Source organism: Eptesicus fuscus, chromosome 14 (assembly GCF_027574615.1).
Source record: "Eptesicus fuscus isolate TK198812 chromosome 14, DD_ASM_mEF_20220401, whole genome shotgun sequence".
NCBI classification, from domain to species: Eukaryota; Metazoa; Chordata; class Mammalia; order Chiroptera; family Vespertilionidae; genus Eptesicus; species Eptesicus fuscus.
Genome location: NC_072486.1, coordinates 41,149,213 through 41,170,700, shown reverse-complemented (window position 1 = coordinate 41,170,700; position 21,488 = coordinate 41,149,213). Strand labels below are relative to the sequence as shown.

General features: G+C 48.0%; 1 protein-coding gene across 3 annotated transcripts in view; it reads left to right on the top strand.

Moving 5' to 3' along the window:
* Window positions 1–21,488, top strand: part of ATXN7L1 (ataxin 7 like 1) — a 227,482-nt gene that overhangs the window by 79,246 nt on the left and 126,748 nt on the right. The window contains exon 4 of one of the 3 annotated variants that reach the window (XM_008149956.3): window positions 21,279–21,364. The exons of the other annotated variants lie outside the window; for them this stretch is intronic. Within the exon in view, the coding sequence (XP_008148178.2) occupies window positions 21,279–21,364 (86 nt within the window). Of the gene's footprint in view, window positions 1–21,278; window positions 21,365–21,488 lie in introns of those variants that run through there. 3 annotated transcript variants of the gene reach the window in all.

The following is a 21,488-nucleotide window of genomic DNA, read 5'->3' as shown; positions in this document are numbered from 1 at the left end:
CTTCCTGCAGATATACCCAGAGCATGGCTTCATTTCCTCCCCACTTCTCCCCTTGGCATTCCTCTCCCCTGTGTCCCCCTGGATTGGATTTACACCTCTCAGTACCCATAGAACTCCTTTCTCCTGTGCCACTTCCCACCTTCTGCCATGCACTGCAGTTGTCTGTGGACTCTCTCGAACATTTACCAACTTCTAGGATTCTTTCAGGATAAGGGGTGGTCCTTTTCAACTCTGTATTCCCAGCACCCAGAATCATCCCTGCCATGGCCCTGGGAAGCAGAGCTGCCATGCAGCGGGAGGGACACTGCCCAGGGGCCAGCACACCTGGGGCCAAATCCCAACTCCGCCTCTGCTCAGCCCTGAGACCCTAGACTGGTGACTTGTAAAATGACAGGGGACTGGACTGTGTGCTCTTTCAGAAACTTGCTCATTGTCAGCACCTGTGATTCGGCCCCTGGATTTTGAGGATCATGGCATACACAGAGAGATGGGCACCTGGCAGCTTTCTGATCTTGGTCTCCTGTTTGTTTAATTCTTTATTTTTATTTTGAGAGAGAGAAACATAGATTTGTTGTTCCACTTATTTATGCATTCGTTGGTTGATTCTTGTATGTGCCCTGACCAGAGATTGAGCCCAAAACCTTAACATATGGGGACAACGCTCTAACCAACTGAGCTACCTGGCCAGGACCTACGTGTGTAAGTGTGTGTGTGTGTGTGTGTGTGTGTGTGTGTGTGTGTGTGTGTGTGTTTTGGCCATTGGTTATGGGGACTTTGGAGATCAATGGTAATGTGAAAAAGCCATAGTAGAAAAACCATGCATTTCAGAGTCAAACAGACCCACGTTAGACTCTCCACTTACATTTACTAGCCGTGTGAGCGTGGGTTAACTTACATGACCTTTCTGAGCCTCATTTTCCTCCGAAATGAAAGCCATCGTTCTTGCCTTGCAAAGCTACAGAAGGAACGGAGATAGAGTAGTTTCCTGGCACATGGTAAGGAAATAAAGAAAGGGTAGCTATTATTGTCAATAAAGTGTGGCTATTTTTTATTAAGTTGAATGTTCCTTATGAAAAATGGGAAAACCAATTCAGTCAAGTGCTTCCTGTCTTCGTTTCTTGCCCCATCTCAGGGGATGTGCACGCTGAGGTCAGCCTACACACTGTGGCCTGTGATTCATCTTCTGCTTCCCACACTCTTGGAGGCAAGAATTGTCGGCCTGAAGGTGATCACATTGCCAAGAGTCCAGAGGACCTGGCTTCCTAACTATGGTTTACGTTCACATTAGGCCCCAATATCAGCTCCTTAGGAAAAGCTTTGAGGCTCTCAGGATCTCTCTCAGGTCCCTGCCGTGGTCCATCTGGCCTTGGCCCCCTTGCCATCGGGCTCACGTGAAGCCCCCTCCCAGGACTGGCCACATTCCTTCTGCTCCTGACTTGTGCCCCACGCGGGAGTCCCAGACATAAAAAGTTTGGGAGACCCTCTGCTTGGCATGGTGTGGAAATCCTCTAGGAGCCTTCTGTGCACCCCCCACCTGTGTTGGCCTCTTGGGTCTGTAAAAGGGCCCTTTAGGCTTTGTAAATATCTTCCCAGGACTAGAAGGGATTGCTTTGTTTCTAAAGCCCCTTTGGTATGTTGATGAGGCTAGTTAGGGGCGGCTGAGGAAAGGGGCCACAGGAACAAAAAGCCTAGCCTTGGGAGCCCTGACCCCACTCGGAAGGCATCCCCCGTCCCAGCTGTGGCTGAAGCACTGACATGATGTGAGAGCCTCCTGGCTGGGAATAGCCTCTCTGGGGTCCATCTGCTTGGATTCAATGTCCAGCTCTACCATTTATTAGCAGGTTGCTTTGCCTCTCTATGCTTCAGTTGTCTGATGCTTAAAATGGGGGGAGTAGTTTGCCCCATAAGGTCGTTGTGATGACCAAAGGAACTCACAAATGGAAAACAGCACAGCAGTGGAACAAAGTTTGCTTTAAAAATAAAGTTAAGCTATCGTTAACCAGGTGACCGTTAACGGTTGCAGAGATTTTTAATGAATCCAAAGGGTTTTCCCTGGTGATTGCTGCAGTGGGAGAGTGCCTGGTGTGACGCCGCCTTGTGTGTTAGTGCTGTGGTGGGTCCCAACCTCAGCCCAGAAGTAGTGTTGTGATTTCTTCCAAAAAGAATCCTGTGTGTGTGTTGTGTGTACATGCAAGTGTATGCGTGTGTGTGTGTGTGTGTGTGTGTGTGTGTGTGTGTAGGGAGTTCTGTCTGTATGCACAGACACATAGATAAGCTCAAAACAAGGTGCCTGCAATGGGAAAAAATACTTGCTTTTTTTAATAGTAACATTTTTAATCAACTTGGGATATTATAATTAAAGAGAAAAATAGTAGGTGAACCCCAGTTATAATTTTGTAATTGGGTTGAACATTGGTGAAGTTGTATGATTTGCCTAAGTGAGAAGAGTATGATTTTTTCTGTTTTTATGTTATCACATAACATAATTACATAATGAACTCCTCTAAAGCAGGGTTTCTCAACAGCAGCACCGTTAGCATTGGGGGCTGGGTAATCCTCTGCTGTGGGGCCATCCTGTGCACTGTGGGATATTGAACAGCTTCTCGGGCCTCCATCCCCGGCATCACAAACAAAGCTGTCTCCAGGCTTTGCCAGTGTCCCCCAGGGGCCAGCCCGCCCCCCCCTCCATTAACCACCACTGCTATAAAGTAGAACATCCCCATTTGTCAGATCATATTCTGTGCTTTTCTATATTTACATTTTCCTCCAAGTTAAAATGTGTGTGTGTGCACTTGTACACTAAGCTCAGAAATAACTTCTCTGGAATCACATGGCAACATGTAAAAAGTTTACTATTTCAGCTTCCACAGGGCTGGTGATCATCAAGATAATTTCCTCATCACAGTCACATACAAAGCATCAAACAGGATATCTCACAGAAGCCCGTAAGTTGCAGTCCTTCCTACCTCCAAGTCAGAAAAGAAAAGAAAAAGAAATAACACATCCATAACACACAGCTCCTTCAGAATTTTCAGCCACGCCTGGTGCTTGCCCTCTGAGCAGAGAAACGTACAGCCCCGCACCCCATCCATCAGACAGAGATAATCCTTGCATGTCATGCTAATGAAAAAAAAAATGTATTAGAACCAAAGAATCTAGATGTCCTTTAATCGACAAGAGGATTAATTTTTCCCTCTTTCTCAGAGAGGGCTTTTATTCCCTTTTCTGATTATATTTTTGAATGCCCTTCAAGTAGCTGTTTTGCATGTTGATGGTGATGCAGTAGAATTTAATGAACTGTGAGCTAAAGCAGAGAGGCTGAGCTGCAAAATAAATGAGTGACAGCGACTTGCTCGTGAAGGCTGGCACCTCCATTCCTTCCGTGCACATCCAGATGCTGATATCGGTTGGGTACCGAGAGCAGCCCAGCCCAGCACATGGGAGGCTCATTAATGAGGTTCCAGCGTTTCCTGCAGTTGTTCTTGTTATTTTGTCTGCCTCCAGGTGACCTCTGGTTGAGGAGGAAGCAAACCATTTGTGCTTCTGAGCCCTAGAGAAGTCAGTCCCTCCCAATGTCAGCGCCCCTTGGCTTCCCGGGACCATCGCGGGCTAATTAGCCTGCAGAACTTTTTGCCTGAAGATGCCAATTGACACAGTGCAGGGTTTGGGTTTTTTGGTCAATTCAGATGAATTTTTTTGTTGGCATTAAATTTCTGTTCTTGTTGTTAGTTGTCTCTTATGAGACTCAATTGCACCAGAGAAGTATAAAATGATGAAAGGAAATTGGTCTCATCGAACATATTCCTTGTCAAGTCTGACAGTATTAATTAATAAGACTTGGCAAGAGCATGTAAATCTATGCAAACTTTATTTTGTTAGTAGTTTTGTTTTTTTTCTTTTTCACTTTAATTTGATGAATATATCTCCGATCCAGAATTAACTCCTGGATTGATATGTCTTTGGGGCTTCTTATGATCGGAAACAATATCTGTTGTTGTTATTATTGTTTTAATATGTTTTTATTGACTTCAGAGAGAGGAAGGAAGACAGAGAAAGAGATAGAAACATCAATGATGAGAGAGAATCATTGATCAGCTGCCTCCTGCACGCCCCCTGCTGGGGATTGAGCCCGAAACCCAGGCATGTGCCCTGACTGACCAGGAATGGAACCACAACCACTGAGTCACACCAGCTGGGCTGTTGTTTTTCATTTCATCTTTCCATTGTCCCTCGTAAAGTGCAGGTCGAATAATAGGTCCTAAAGAAATCCTTGTAATAGTTCCTAAGGAAGGAAATGACAGACTGACTGATTAGCACAAGGTTAGACCTTAAATCAAGCATTACAACAAAGAGCATCTACAACGAAATAGGACCACATATTTTGCACTTTTTATTTCGAACTTGTTACTGCTCAAATTAGAGTTAATGCTGGGTCTAGAACATAGCAGGTCAACATGTTCTCAAATCCTGGCTTTTCCTTTTACTCTGCGAATGGAAGACAAAAACAACAATAAAGCTACCGTAATAGACTTATTGAGCCCTTATATGTGCTAAGCTCTTTATGTGTTATTTAATCCCATGGCCACCCTAAGGTGCTATGGTCTTGTTATCCTGATCTCCCACCCAAGGGAAGGGAGACTCAAGGGATTTAAGAAATTGGCTTAAGGTCAGGCAGAACCAGGATTCCCATCTCTGTCTGACTCCAGATCACTTTAACCACTACCCTGGTTGAATGCTTTTGGATCTGCAACCCCTTAACTAAACTTGAATACAGAAAAGTCGTTCCTGTTTCCTGGGGGATGCTGGAGACTAAGTGACAGGTGCCTGGGGGCAGCAGAGCTCCGCCTCCTCCTCACCTTTGTAAGCTCTGCCACTGATCCTGTCTGCTTATTGGCATTGCTGACAGATTTGGGCACAGTTTTGAGGGAAGGGGGAAGGGAAGAATACACCGGTTATAGTGAATGTGTTTAGAACCTTAGCCACAGCATTTTAATACACCTTCAAATATCGAAAAGTAAAAAGAAGAAAGCTTGTAGAAGAGGCGGAGTGGGCACCACCACCAGGTCTGCCTCTCGTTTCTTGTTTATCTCCAACAAATGAGCAGACAGTGGGACCCACAAATTTAGAGGTGATTTCCTCTAAATTCAGCGAAATTCCCTCTTTTTGGATGTTTCTGTGAATTAAGTAGAAATGTTATAAATAAACAAATAACCGATGTAGTGGTGCCACTCGAAGTTGGAGATAGATTAATAGGATCTTCGTAATCCTAGGATTATTGAATTCATCTTTAATTGAAAATGAACTTCTGCGTATAATCTTACCAAAGCTTATCTTGAAGGCTGAATGTCTTAGATTACCTTCTTCAGGTCACATGGTTTTGATTTATTCATTTATTCAAAATAGGTTTATTGAGCACCTGCTCTATACCAGGCATTGTTCTAGAACTGCGGATGCAGTGGTGAACAAGACAGGGAAGGGGTGACTTTCTTGAAACCTACTGTCTGCTGGGTTAAATAACGTAAACAAAAATGCAGCTGAGCCCTGGGAAGAGCCGGCACAATAGTGTCCCAGCAGAGAGCCCCGCAGCGAGGCGTGTGAGAGCTCAGGCAGGTGAGTGGGGAACACTGCTGCAGAGCCCTCTAGGCCAGAGTCCAGAGTTTGGGTCTTTTTCTGGGTATGTTGAGAAGACACTGGAGGGTACTGAGTGAGGGAAAGACATCATCTGGTTTATATTTTTAAAAGATCACTCTACCTGCTTGGAGCCGGGAGACTTCGTAAGGACCAATGCATAACCAGGCAGGAGAGAAAAGGATAAACTTGAGATCCATTTTGGAAATGTAGCTGATGGATTTTGCTGATGGATTGCCCTGGAAAAAGGAGGAGTCGACGTTTAGAGTGAGTTAGAAGGAACAGCTGCCAGTGATCTGGCAGGTAAAGCAGCAGAGGACGACGACCTAGAAGCTAAGAGAGAAACTGTTTCAGAATCACAGTCAAATGCCAGGAGGTTGAGTGAGAGGAGAAAAGAGAAGAGGTTACTAGATTTGCCACCAAAGGTTGTTGTTGACCTTGACGATATAACCCTTTCCGTTGTATCTTGGGATTTTTTTCCAAGGGCAGGTGACTGCACTTTCATGTCACCAATAGACCTCTTTTTAGGCTAGCAACACCTTAAGTGTTTTCCTGCGTGTCTGCTGAGCTCAGCTGCCACCCGACCCACTTGCAGCTGGTCCCGCTGCCCCCGTATCTCTGGGTCCCACAGCAGCCGTCACCTGTGAACACTAGACGCTGAGCTCCTGAGGACTGGAACTGGGCCTTTCGCGTCCCAGCATGGAGTACATTTCCTGACATGGAGGACAGACAGGTGGAAGGAAGGACTCCTGAAATCCCAATTCAGGTGCTCTTGGCCTCCTCCACTTCACCAACTGAGCATATATAAGGGCTATTGCAATGCTTGTTTGCCTATCACACACACACACACACACATACACACACACACACACACACACACACGCATACATGCACGCACGCACACATGCATACACGCGCACACGCACATACACATACACATACACACACACCTGAGTAGGCCTTTCAAGGAGCCAGGAGTCCTGTCATATGCTCACCGTGATATTCTCTGAGTTAAAGAGTGCAGGATCTAGAGTTGGTGCTCAATAAAAGAGGGAGGAAGCAAGCAAGGAAGGAAACTTGGCTTGCTGGTTGTGAAAAAGCCAAATGTCACATGGAGGCGAGTGTGTTCCCTGAGAAGCCAGCGCTCGTTGAGAGAAGGGCCACCTCTGTTCAGACACAGTTGGAGAGGCTGACAAGGGGAGCCGTCCTCCCCCACGGGCGCTGGCGAGGCTGCTGCTCTGATCCCGGACCACAGCTGGGTTCTGGAAGCTGGCACTGTAACACGACCCTGGCCTCTGACTCATCCCTGGCTTGTCCTCGCTGTGCTGTTCGGACTCCTCCGGTCCATTCCTCAGAGCTGCCTCAACCGAGGAAAATTGGGGGAACAGTCATCGCTCTATTTAAACCCGAGGAAAGAATGTTGCCAGCTCTGATGCAAAGGTCATGTTGGATCCTCCCCATCCTGAGCAGCGAGTCGAGCAGCATTTCCCAAACGGCGCTCCTTTCCCGGAGAAGTACATCAGGGCTCTGGCAGCTCGCGTTTGGGTGGACACATGCTTGGGCGGCGCTGCAGCCAGATCCGTTCCGGAGGGAGCTTCACAGCAGCCGTGAGCTGTCACGGCTCTCAGAGGTCCTGGAGGACAAAACGAACACACATCTCTCGCGCTCTGGAGTCTCATCACTCGTAATTTATCTGAATTCACCACAGGCGCTGGCAATGATAATAATGCACTTTTGTTTCTCATGATGTGGCCCCAGACACAATCCCACTCCTTCATCTGGTGCCTGAGCAGAGAATCAAAGATCTTTTCCAACCCCTGGAGAGGACACTGGCCGTGGGAAGAGCCCACTGTCCCCAGACCACGTGAGGTGTATTCTATGAGCAGAAGGGTATTGAAGGGTGCTTCCGATCATACATGGTTCGCACCTCACACCCTGATGCTGGCACCCAGCTCCAGTCTGAGCTGCAGCTCCGCTGTCGCAGTTTTCCTTCTGGAAGGGCCTCTGGCCCGGCAGGCGTGGCTCATGGTTGATTGTCAACCTATGAACCAGGTCGCGGTTCCATTTCTAGTCAGGGCACATGCCCAGATTGCAGGCTCGATCCCCAGTGTGGGGTGTGCAGGAGGCAGCTGATCAATGATTCTCTCTCATCATTGATGTCTCTCTCTCTCTCTCTCTCTCTCTCTCTCTCTCTCTCTCTCCCTCCCTCCCTTCCTCTCTGAAATAAATTTAAAATATACTTTAAAAAAAAAGAGCCTCAGGAGCATTTGCTCAAAGAGCTCGTTCTAGTGCTTTGCCCAGGCCACTGGGAGTCAGTCCCCTCTGAGAGCGTCACACGTGAGGATCCGTGTGGGCTGACCTCGGGACGCTGCATGTCTCTGAAGAAGGTCCCAAGCCTTATTGTTTCTGAAGTCAGGATGCTTGTCCCATCAGTGTATATTTACCACGGCAGGTCCGCCTCCCCCGGAAAAAGGAGCTATTGAAGTGATGTGGCCTCTTGCAATGCGTGGATTCTGGGAGTTGAGGAAACATGGTAGTTAACGTTGTGTGCAGGACTCTCCCTCTGCTCTTTCTCGGGGCCAGGCACTTCTGAAAAATGAGTACCAATTGGGGGTGGCTGCATAGGAGACACAAAATGTCAGTGGGGGGAATAAAGGATGAAAGAGTAAGTAAACCATTTCACTTCGATGAATCCTACTTCACATGGAGCGAGTCATCGTTTTTTTCCAGAGAAAGCAACCGTAGTCTTTAGTTTACAAAACTGGAGCCACAGATTTCTAAGGTTCGGTTTCTAACTGACGCTGTTCTCTGCTTGTTTATTAGCATCATAGATGCTCTGCTTTTCTCCCCCAGGAATTATTGCTTCAAATTCCTGAGCCTTCTCCAGAGGTGCGTTTTTCTTAGACACGCGTGGCTTCATTTGTGTCGAGGCTCTGGTTTCCTGCTCGCCTCTCTGTGGCCGCCCTCCCCCGTGCGTAACCCTCTCCCACAAGTGCCCGTCTCCACGGGAGCGCTGCTGCGTCTGTCCCCGGGAGTGAGGTCACGTTGACGCTAGCCCAGACTGACCCCCTAACTCCGTGACCTGCATTACTGTCACATCTGGGGTGTTGTCCTGACGGTGACGCCAAAAGGAAGTGAATCCAGTTGCTGGTGCATTTAAGGAGGCAGGGGTCGGCAGCAACTCTCGGTGCCATTTGCTTAGCCGCCACTATCATATTCTTACCACCACGGACGCTCACCCTAGGGTTCGGCGGCGAGGACCCTCTGCCCTCACAATAAGCCTTTGCCTCCGCTATTCTTTATGGGAGGGTGATGCTGATGTATGTTTGCTGAGAGGGGCTGGGGCACCGGAGGGGGTGGGTGCCCGTGAGAGCTACCCCACTCTGTGGCATGTAATGCTTGTGAGCCAGGAAACCACCAGCTGTTTTGACCACCGCGGATGCATGCCCATGGCACAGGCAGAAGAGCTGTGGTCCTCTCCTTTCTCTCTCTATGGCTCCATCTCCCCATCCCCACTCACCTGCAGAACTTGCAGACCTGCCGTCAGCGGTTTGATCCATATTACCCTGACCCTGCATTCCATCCTTTTTCGGTTGTTTGGTGTTTTCCTTCTTAATATGTGTTTTATTCTTCGCCAGCACTGGAATGGTGTTGGGCTGGCAGCACAGTCCAGGGGAAGGACCATCCATCTGGTTTTGATTTTGTTGGGGAGGACTCTTCCCTCCCCCCGCCCCCTGCCTAGGCACTTGGGCCTATATTTTTGTGTGTCTCCTATGCAGCGTGCCCTGATCACTTTTCAGAAGTGCGTGGCCCTGTGAACGAGCAGACAAAAGGTCCCATACACACTGTTAACGGCCGTCTTTGCTTGATTCCAGGGAGCCATTAATTGTGTGATGCCATGTCAATTGAATAGCACCTTTTCCCAGGTGCCAGGAGCACTTCCAGGAAAGTCTCTTTCATCCAGCCAGCGTCGATGAGTAGAAAGAGATGGCAGAACAGGGCACTGTCTGGGGAATAAACCAATAGCAGCCTCCAGTGCTGCCTGGCTAGGTCATAATTGACCCACGCACGTCCCTTCTTTTCTTCCTGGAATCAGGTACTTCATTGTTCCTTAGTTCAAAGTACAAAATAATTTAGTTCAAAGTACAAAATAATGAAGTTATAATAGCTTGGGAGTTTCCTGTTTCTGGTGTTACCCCTGATAAATGTTAACCGGGTTCCATAGCAACTAGGCCACACATAGAAAAAAATACCGATGCCAAGTGGTAATTTATGGGTGTGGCTTTAGTTTTCTCATGTAAACGGTGGTCGGGGGGAGCATTACTATTGTTTTATTTTTGAGTTTTAGTTTAACTTCTGATGGCCACCAGAGAATATTAGTTATGTTAACCATTTTATAACCTAATGATATTTCCTTTGTGACTACTTACCAGGTGATCAGGTTTCTGTTTGTTTGTTTGTTTGTTTTTGTAAATGTTTTTATTGATTTCAGAGAGGAAGGGATCAATGATGAGAGAGAATCATTGATCAGCTGCCTCCTGCACGCCCCCTACTGGGGACCAAGCCCACAACCTGGGCATGTGCCCTGACGGGGAATCGAACCGTGACCTCCTGGTTCATAGGTCGACACTCAACCACTGAACCACGCCAGCCAGGCAGGCGATCAGTGTTTTTAATGTATTACGTGATTAGAAAATTCATAGAATCTCTTTTTGTGATTATTCATATAATCTAAGCCATTTTGTCTGCTTGGTCTATAATCCCTGAGAAGGGGGTGTTAAGTCTCCTGTGATGGATGTAAGTCTCTCCTGGAGCTCTAACAGCTTTTGCTTTACAGTTTTGAGACTGTGCTATTGGGTGCATGTAAGTTTGTGACTCATGTCTTTTTACTGGTGGAGTCTTCATCCCTATTAATGCTTTTTGCCTTAGGTCCTATTTTATCTGATTAACATTGCTGCCCAGTTTCCTTTTGGTCAATATGTATTTGCTTTATCTCTTTCCAATCTTTTATTTTCAACTTTTCTGTGTTATTTTGTTTTAGGTGTCTCTCTTGTAAGCAGTATATAGCTGGCTTTTTAAAAAGTCCAATTTGATAGTGTCTTGTAATAGGTGAGTTTTATCCATTTACATTTATTGTGATAACTTTATATATTTGGACTTATTTTTATCTTTTAATTAGTGTTTCTGTTTATCTTGCATTTTATTTGCTGCTTTGTACTCCTTTCCTGCCCTTCATTAGATTAGCAAAGTTTTCTTAACCCTCTTTCTGTTTCTTTTCCTCTGCTAGCTTGGCCACAATAGATTTTATTTTATTTCCAAATTGATCTATGTATATAAATATCTATTTATGCAGTGATTGCCATTAAGTTTTTAACATGCATACTGAAAGATTTTTTTTTTCTAATAGACTACCGCTTTCCTGAATCTTTTGTCTCAAACAACACAAAGACCTTTGCATACTTTTCTTACTTAATGTCAACTGGTAATTACAACAAAGAATGAAATCCTGGCTGAAAACATTGCCATGCATTCTCAGCCTCCCACTCACAGGGGGATTAGAGGCATCCTGATTGATTTATAAAGCATGAGCTTTGTACTCATTTACTCCGTTTCATACCCTGCGGTGCTTTGGGTCATCTCTCAAGTTCAGAGTGAGACATTCATTTCCAGCTCATAAAAATCTATCCCTCAAATTCCTGAAAGTGTTCCAAAGCAGGATTGGACAAAAGAGAAGTCGGTATCCTGGGGTCCACTGCTAGGGCCTGCTCCTGTAAATCCTGTTTCTCACGCGTAAGATTTCTTCTGAGCTTCTCCCTGTTCACACCTGCTTGCTTCTACCTTGACTCCCAGAGTTTAATGTGCGTGTGAATCACCCAGGAGTTTCTTGCCAAAATGCAGATTCTGGCTTAGTAGGTCTGTGTTTCTTAACACGCTTCCAGGGGATGTTGGTGCTTTTGATACATGGACCACACTTGGAGGAGCAAATGCTTCGAGAATAAAGTCCAGCTAGGAACATGGGGGCTTCAGCTCTCGGTCAGGGTTTCTTGATACTTCATAGAACAGCAGATACCAGAAGAAGCATTCTCTTTGAAGTGGCTTGGGGTTCAGGATCATTTTCATTCCAAAGCCCCCTGCCTCCCCCAGAAGTGAGTGCTCATTCAGCCCTCTGTGAAGTCCCTCTCCCCTCCGTCCCTCTGCAGGTCAGCACAACACGGTTCAAGTCTCAGGCTTATCACTGTGTCACACAGATGTGCCTCTGTGAGTCCGTGCCCAGAGGAAGAGCCTGCCTAGGGCCCAGGGGCGGGCTTCCTGGCAATTTATGTTTAAGACAAGCTTTTAATAGAGGTACACTTTTAAATAGTAACCAGGAAAAAGATTCTCTCCTCTTAACGGGTATCCATTTATAGGACTCAGCTGTTGAAGCTCAAGGGTAGCATTAGGCTTAAGTTTAATCTTCTGTATACCGTAATTTACAGCGCTGAGTAAAGCATCGTACGTACAACTATTTCAGTCATTTGCCGTGATAAATAGCTATTGCTCTTGGCGGAACAGGAACGCCATCTCTGCTTTCCATTTATGAATATTGAATGGTCTCGGGCAGGCTTTTGCTGTAAGTTTTTAAAGGGGAAATCCCCACGGATCGCATCTCCTCCCTGGCCCGAAATGTAATTTCCCTGCCATGTGCACCAGTCAGCCCCGATCCAGATGGCAGTGCTGCCGCACACGTGTGTTGCTGGTGAAGCTCGGCGCTCTCCTGACGATTCCAAGCGCAAGTCCTGCTGAAGGCTGCAGTTTTGCATTGAATGCCTCGAGCTGTTAAGTAGGAGACTTAGCTTGTGGCAGGAAGCCACCAACAGGGACCAGGGAAATATCTTAGAGGCGATAATCTGATGCAGGAAAAATAGACGGGGTGTGATTCTGTTGGATCCCTGACAGTGAGAAGATGGTGTCAGCTAGGGAAATGGAAACTAATGGGGGCAACAGGGGGGGCAGGGAAGTGCCCAGGCTATAAATCTCTAGGGATCCACTCTTTAGGAATACAGAGACACACATGCCTTCCACCAATCTTCCCTTCGTTCAGATGCTTTCATCCCTGCCAGCTGGGAGGAGGCTCAGGTAGCGTGACCAGCTTGTCCTAGGAAATCCCTTAGATTCAAGTCAACGGGTCACCCTCGTCTCAGGCTTCCAGAAATTCCTCCTCTCGGTCCCTCCCACCCCCGTGGATGATCTTCCTGGGCCAGAGGCACTGAAATCCTTAGCCTGGGGTTCTTTGATTTGTCTCGCATTTCTGAGGACCCACTAGGTGCCACACATGGCGTTGATGGTAAGATAAGGACTGAAGGGTGAGCGTGAGTCGGAATGTGAACGAGTGAAACAGTGCACTTTTGCCTGCTTGTGCAGGCTGTGACGGAGACCGCCTTGCCTGGTCACACTCCCAAACGCCACTTCTCAGCCATATCGCTGGGAGATGATTCTTTTGAAAACCGAGACGAGAGGCTTCTGTTCTCACTACCGCCTTTTGAGGGTGATCATATATCTTTAGAAAGATCTACAGCATTTGCCATGCATGAAGCATTCTCACGTAGCTTGTTCATTTTGATTGCCATAACAACTCAGTAAAGTAGATGGGTGGGTGCTGGCTTCCCTGATTCGGAAGCTCAGAGAAGTTCAGTGACTTTCCTAAGGTCACACAGCTGAAAGGGGCAGAGCGGGGACTCATACGCCAGACTCCACTCACCACAGTGTGTTTTCCATGAACAGAGACCCCGGTGGGGAAAATGCACAGCACCAACAAAATGATGTGACCACTCTTTGAGGCCAATTTGCCTGTATGAAACTTCCAGCATTTTCAGTTTCTAATTCCAGACTTACATGCAGCAAACACATCCTCTAGCTTTCTTGTATCGCTTTCACATGGGATCAGGGCTTTCTGTAATAACTATTTAAAAAACAGTTTCACAGTTTTGACTCTGAAGGAATATTATTCAATCTGCGTATAGGTTATGATCTACCCTTCCATTTCCTGACCAGAAGATTCCATCAGAACAGAAGTTAGAGTCATCTCAGCAGACACTGAAGGCAGTTGGTTGTGTTCTGCATGAGAATAGACCACTCAGCATTCTGATTAGTTGCAACTTTGGGTGATGAGAGAATTGTGCAGACCGAAAACTCCACGTATGTGTTTCACGCATGTAAACCTACTAATGAGAATGGGTTTTGGCAGAAAGCTAAACGCTGATGTTCCTGCCACCAGAGCTTAGAGTTGCTTATTAGTATTCTGAGAGCTGGAGATAGACACAGATGCAGTACAACTCGATCTCGATAACATCACTCATTCCCAGGCCTCAGATAAGTTTGTGGAACAGGAAGATGAGAGGAAGCAATCCAGAGGCAGACGTGTACATAAGTGGCTCAAGAGACCTGGCAGTTTAGAACGCCTTTGCAACCTTGAGTGACCTCGCACCTCCTTTTGCCTGTCTGTGGAATTGGCATGGTGGATATGCTCCCAGGTTACTATTAGACACTAGAGGCCCGGTGCACAAAATTCGTGCACTGGGGTGGGGGGGGGGGGCTCAGCCCAGCCTGCACCCTCTCACAGTCTGGAAGCCCTCGGGGGATGTCCGACTGACGGCTTAGGCCCTCTCCCTAAGCTGTCAGTCGGACATCCTTAGCGCTGCCACGGAGGCAGGAGAGGGTCCCACCACCCTTGCTGTGCTGACAGCTGTGAGCCCAGCTTCTTGGCTGAGCAGCACTCCCCCTGTTGGAACGCACTGACCACCAGGGGGCTGCTCCTGTGTTGAGCGTCTGCCCGCGTCTGCCCCCGGTGATCAGTTTGCGTCATAGCGACCTGTCATACCTCTGTTCAGTCGATTTGCATATTATTAGGTAAGATGATAAACTTGCAAATGCCTTGGCCTGTGACATGTGCTATAAATATGCCTCACGGCTACATGGAAAATCGGAATTTTGAGCTGAAATGTATAATGGGGCAGTATCATTGCCAGAGACAGGAGGTGGGTGTGGGGGCCAGGTGCTTGTCTAAGGAAGGAAGACAAAGAGACCATCTATGAAGCAGTCTGGAGTAACATGGTGAAACAAACTAGCCCCACATTAACATTTGGACATCTGACCTGAATTTAGAAAAAAATAGGGGGATTGAAGATGAGCCTCTGTCTTTCCACAGCGCAGACTCTGCGGTCCTGCTCCAAGCACCCACTGAATTCCAGAGGGTTGGGCCTGGGCAATGAGGAAGGCCTGGGAAACCCGTGCCCACGTGGGGTTCGGCTGCTGGGTATGAAGGAGGGTCATGTTAGAGAGGCCGCAGAGGGGTTAGGAACCAGGCGGACCCTGGAGCCTAGCTCTCTGGGCGTGGCTGTGGCTCTGCTCCTCACCAGCTCGGTGACCTTCAGCCAATCCTTCGATCTCTCTGTGCCTCAGTCTCCTCATCCACAAGATGACGAGAGTGTTAGGACCTGCCTCGGAGAGTGTCAGGATAAAATGAATAGCTATGAGTTATCACTTAGCAGAGCGCCTGGCTTCTATGTGCATAAGCATAGTGAGGCACTTCTCTGGCCTTGCGCGTTCCAGCACACGGCAGAGAAGGAACACAAACTGGCTTGGCTGAGGAACGTTCACCTCCAGAGAGAGGACTGAACGTGTTGACCATGTAATACATGGTTGTTTCCAGAGAGGGGGGCATGGGCGGGAAAGAAGGCAGGAGGGCCACAGCTGGCGTGATGCCCGGCCTTGGCCGGACCCCTGGCTGGTAAGCAGAGGGTAGCAGAGGCCAGACCTGTGCTCAGGTGGACCATCTTGAAACTTGCCAGGTGCCTCCTTCCTGCCCAAAGGGAGGTTGGAAGCTTGGGGGATTTTTTTATCCACAAAAACAGATTCCAGTGACCAGTATCCTAGGACTTTGGGGTGAAGATTTTTGTCTCCTGTCTCCCAGGAGTCAGTCTTTCCCAGTCATTTACTGATACCGTATCTCTACTCTGGACTCCTGCAAAATCTTTCCGTGTTATCTGTCTGCCTCGACATGGGACAGATCCCTCTCATCTGGAGCCCGTGCGCGATGCCTGCCATCTCGCCTCCCAGCAGCGTGTGGGCAGGTCTGCCCCCTCCGCACCGTCTTCAGAAGGACTGGATTTCAGGCCTACGGAGCAGGTGTCTTAAACCCACTGGTGAGAGCAGACAGCAATCATGTGCTGGTTGGTGTTTGCCAAAATGTGGCCTTAAAACAGGATGAAGTGATGGCTCCTGGCATGAAACCTGGTTCCCCCTGGGCGTACACCCATCCTGAACAGCTCCTTTAAAACCAGAAGCAATTTGTCATCTTTTGATTCTCTTCCAGCACTGTCCCTGTCACAGGTAGATAAATGAGGCGGCATACGGGTGTCCAAATGCCAGATCATCTAATCCCAGCGGTTTCCCGAGGAGCCGTCACTCCGAGGGGATGGGGAGCACAGTGGGGTGGTCCCTGGCGTCGGGACGGTGACTATAAGCAGATACTTTCATCACATGTCCCATTTATATGCATGAAATGCTTTCAAAGAACCTCCCAGCCCCCAGTGTGCCATTAATAGGTGTGTTTCTCATTTCAGAATCTTGAAATAAATCATGCATTTGCAAGCTCAACAGATCATGTCTGTAATTCCACAGAATGCCGCTAATCAAATCAATGTCTCGGCAGAAGCCAGGGAGCACCCCGAATTAGAAATGGATAGGGGTTGGACTTGATGGTCTAAAAATCCTTGATTACAGAGAGCCGAGGGAAAAGGCGGTGCGTTTCAGTTTACCTCAAGTTGCATGCTAGTATGTAGCTTGAAAGAGACCCACCTGGTTTCTGCACAGCCCACGAGGACGTCACATTTTGTTGGTGCCTGTAACTAAAGTCACCGGGTTCTTCCCAGGGTGCCATAAGGAGCCGAGGCCTCCTGATCCTTTTTGGTGGCCAAAAGGTGGGTGACTCATGACGCCCTGCAAATGAAGGATCGGCCTGGCCGGCAGATGAACTTGGCCAGCCAAGGCAGGCCTCGCGCCCACGCCACGGGGCTGAGTGTGTTGCTGGTCCTGCCAGACAGCTTTGATTTCTTCTCTGGCTATTGGTCACACCCTTCACCCCCTCAGCTGCTGGATTATGGGTGTCCATCGTCACAAAGGCTCAGGCTTGGCTGGATCAACTCAAATTCATCCCCAAGCACAGGAAAATCACCGGCCCTGATAGTGTTACTGTGGGTCATTGAGCATCGCTGAGGTGACCTAAGGAGCACACGGGGGGGCGGGGGGGGGGGCGGGGGACCTTCTCAAAGCTGGATCTGTTGAGCTTGGAGGAGATGTGTGCGCAGGCCACTCATGCTAGGACCATAACAAGTTTATAGTCAGCTCCTAATTATCTATGGTGCTGAAGGAGAAATCGAGCATGAACTTTAACTTTTGAAAATAAATCCCCCAATTGAGCGTTAGCCAGTGGTGTCATACTAGAAATCTTTCCGGGGAGTGGTGATATTTTCTTTTATGTTTTCCCAATTAATCAGTGGTGGGGTTTTTTATTTATTTTAGAGAGACGAGGGCTGAGAGAGGGAGAGGGAAGGGGGAACCAATGTGAGAAGAGAAACATGGATGGGTTGCCTCCCTCCCGCACAAGCCCCAACCAGGGATGGAGCCCTCAAACTGGGTCTGTGTGCCCTGACCAGGAATTGAACCCGCCACCTTTTGGTTCACAGGAGGACGCTCAGCCAACGGAGCCACACCAGCCAGGGCTTAATCAGTAGTTTAATGAGCAGTGGGATGACCCAGTGGGACTGAAAGTACAGCACAGGAGGATAATCCGCAGGAGGTTAAGAGATGGGTCTGGGTTCCTTTCCTGCCTCTTCCAGTCTCTGTTCTTCACCTGTAGATTCTGTGTGTTGGCTGCATCTGCTTTCTAAGGCCAGGGGAGGATCAAATGAGTTCATGAATGTAGCGCCAGCCCCAAGCCCAGCCGTAGGAAGCACAAGATATGTCTTAGCTGTTAGGATGTTTTTAGGCTTACAGAAAAAGAGGGAAGAAACTCTTACTTAATCAAAGATGATAAAACGACAAAATAGTTTGCTCATTGAAAAATAGGCACAAACGTAAGTGAATCTTCAAGGTAATCCTGCATTTCATTCGTGGTGAAATTACATAATCTTTTTTTTCCTTTAAGTTTAAAAGGCTGAGCCAGTTGTACATGATACCTTAAACCCACACATTTACTTACTTTAGAAGAGTTACTATTTTGAGAGCCTGATCATTCCTGGGGGCGGGGGGGAAGGGGGACAATTTCAATGCACCTCCTGTCCATTGAAAAGAGTTAACATGTAAAGAAGATTTCCATTCCCTGGATTAGCTCTTCAAATTCCTGCTCTCTTTTCAAGCTTTGTCATAGAGCAAGGGCGGGAGGACTGTGGGTTTCTTGAGGAAGGAGTTCCTTATAATTCCTCCTCATTGCCCAGTGTGTCTGGCAAATAGTAGGCACTCAATCAATGTCTTGTGAATGGATGAATGAATAATTTAGATGTTTAATCCTTTAAGTCAGTGATAGTCAACCTGTAGCCATGCATCAGAATTTTCAGAGGGGCTTGTTAAAACACAGATTGCTGGGCTCTGGCCCCAGAGTTTCTGATTCAGGAGGTCAGGGTGGGTCCCGAGAATCTGCATTTCCACCGAGTTTCCAGATGGTGCTGATACTGTTGGCCTGGGGGCTCTGCTTAGAGAACCACTGCTTTGGGGTTCACTCCGCTGCTTAAGTCCCCTGCTTTGTTGCCTTTTCCAAGCCTTCCAAGAGATTGACATCTGTAACTATCCTACCTTGCCCCATAGAACTGAGATAGATTTTGATCAGACAGAAGAGCAACCTGGATTTTTTTTTTTTTAATCGAAAACTACATCCCATCCCTTGTATAACAGAGACAAGTTACAATTGATCAACACCTCCTTCACGACTGTGTCTGTGCCGGCAGGACACAGCCAGTGGGGTGGAGTCGAGTGGCACACCTTGCAACATTTAAGCCAGATTACATCTCCATCCAGTTTTGGAATCCCCACTTAATGTCAGATGTGGTTAACTGCAACGTTGAAACGAGACACGACCTTTTGCAGAAACTGCAGAAGAGCAAGAGGGGACAGGAGATGAACATAGGATACAAAAGGGAACCTGTAATTTGGAAAGTCTTTTCGTACTAGCTTGTCAGTCTGTCTAGTGCACTAGGCACCTCCCCCCACACCCCCCAGAGGTTCAGAAACAAGAGCATTCCGTGGCCTCAGGAAGGCTGCTCTCTGCAAAAAGTCATTCTTCTTATCCCAGGTGTCACTGTGGATGGCGGGCAAGGAGGTGAATTCCAGACCCAGGTTTCGGAGAGCTCTTCCTCCCTCTGTCCCTCTCTTCTCAGGACACAGTCCTCAAGACTGCGAGGACACACGGTATAAGTCATGGACAGGCCAGGTAGAGGGTACCAAAGGGACACCAGGCTCCCCGAACAGAGAAGAGATCCGCAGGGAACTAAAGGGAAGGTGGGGACCAAGGCCTTCCTCTGAGGTAGTCAGGGTGTGTTATTACCTGTTATAACTAATGACCCAACATTTAGCAGCTTAAAACAATAAATATCTATTGCCTTGCACAGTTTCCGTGGGTCAGACACCTGGGAGCAGCTCAGCTGAGTGGTTCTGGCTCAGGGTCTTTAAAGAAGTTGCCGTCCTGCTGTCATCCAGAGCTGCTGTGTGTCATCTGAAGGCTCAGCTGTGGCCTTCCTCCCTCTCAGTCCTGTAGACCTCTCCATGGGGATGTTCCCTCAGAGCCAACAACCCGAGGGAGAGAGGGAGGCAGTCAAAATGCCTTTTATAGCCCTACCCGGTTTGGCTCAGTGGATAGAGCATCGGCCTGCAGAGTGAAGGGTCCTGGGTTCAATTCCAGTCAAGGGCATGTACCTTGGTTACAGGCATGAGCCCTGGCCCTGGTCGGGGTGTGTGGGAGGCAACCAATTGATGTGTCTCTCTCACATTGATGTATCTGTCTCTCCCCCTCCCTTCCACTCTCTCTAAAAAATCAGTGGAAAAATTTCCTCCTGTGAGGATTAACAAAACAAAACAAAAATGCCTTTTATGACCTAGTCTCAGAAGTGACACACCGTGACTTTGCATTACTCTGTTTATTAGAAACACTAAGTCCAGCCTAGGCTCGGGGGGGAAGGGAATGAGGCTCCATTCCTGAAGGAGCAATGCCACCACAGAGTGAGCCTCTTCCATCCTCCCCTGTCCCACTCAGAAAAGCACAAGAAGAATTGTTATAGGGCCTTTGGTTAAAAGATGATTTTTTAAAGGACTCCAGAGAGGACTGTGGCTGTTTTGCCTGATCGGGCTGATGAGAGGTGGGTGGGTGGGTAGAGGAGGGGCCATTGGAATCTCTCTGTGGGCTTTGAGCCCACCGTCCTATAGGGGTCACGCAAGCCCCTCCTCTCTCTAGGCTAGAGGCAACCTTGCTTAGAAAGGACTGAAGCCGCCGAAACCGGTTTGGCTCAGTGGATAGAGTGTCGGCCTGGGGACTGAAGGGTCCCAGGTTCGATTCCGGTCAAGGGCATGTACCTTGGTTGCGGGCACATCCCCAGTAGGGGGTGTGCAAGAGGCAGCTGATGGATGTTTCTCTCTCATCGATGTTTCTAACTCTCTATCCCCCTCTCTTCCTCTCTGTAAAAAATCAATAAAAATATTAAAAAAAAAAAGAAAGAAAGAAAGGACTGAAGCCGCCATGAGTCCCCAGCCTCAGGTTTGGTTCCAAAGAAGAGGAAGATGGGGCTGGCTGCTTAGAGCCAATGGTGCTGGAGAAAGAGCCACCGGAAGCACTGTGCATCTCCTGGGGTCGTCTGGCCTGCCAGGCCCTGGTAGGGAAAGAATGGGGATTTAAGGTAGAAGTGGTGTCCTGGGCTGTGCCTGGGAGGAAGAACATTCGGAATGTGGAGGAATATGCAGCCATGGCTTCTGGGGCCAACACAGGGACGCTGCCACGGGGCAGGTGTTTATTTCGTCCCCCCCACCCCCCAGCTCCATGAGTGGATTCCGCTTAGCCGTCTTCTTTTGAGGATGCAGAACCGTGGTGGTCATATTGTACTGTGTCTGTTCTTATCTCCGCTATCATCCCCCGGGGAATAAGCTAATCAAACTTGCTGATGATTTTACAGTGAGAGGAGATAGCTAATAACTTGGATGACAAGTATTAGAATACAATGTGATGTGGATAAATTGGGTCCGTGTATTAAGGGCTATAAAATGAGATTCCATCAAGGCATGAATAATGGTGCCTGTAGAAAGGATTAATCAAATACCCCATTAAAAGGTATAGGAATTCTGGTCAGATAGCCCCTCTTTAATTACACTCCTGCCCCTACCCCACCTCCGCTCCCTTCCTCTGAAGCTGCTTTCTGCTAGGAGAAATAAGGAAAAGGGTGTAGAGGAAGTAATAGAAAAATTGGGACATACGTTTTGCTAGAACAAGATCATGAAGACAGATATAAGCAACCGGTGTTTAATTTAGGGGAAGCAAAGGCAATTGGCATGAGTAATCACTTACAAGTGTAATTTCCAAGGGAGCTCTGTTGATACCATTCAGCAAATGCCAACCAAGCATTTACTTTCCAAAGGGAGAAAGCAAGACGACAAGAGAAGTGAAGGCATCTCCAGAAATGGACCGGAGGACAGCCAAGCCATAGCGAAGAATCAGGTGTGAGACGGACAGTGCAGAAGACAGACACGACTGCCGGAAGACCTGGGAGGACTCACATTGTCCAGAGAAGGCTTCCCGGGAGAGGAGACCCGGGCAGAGCCCTGAAGTGTGGACACACTTCCACGTA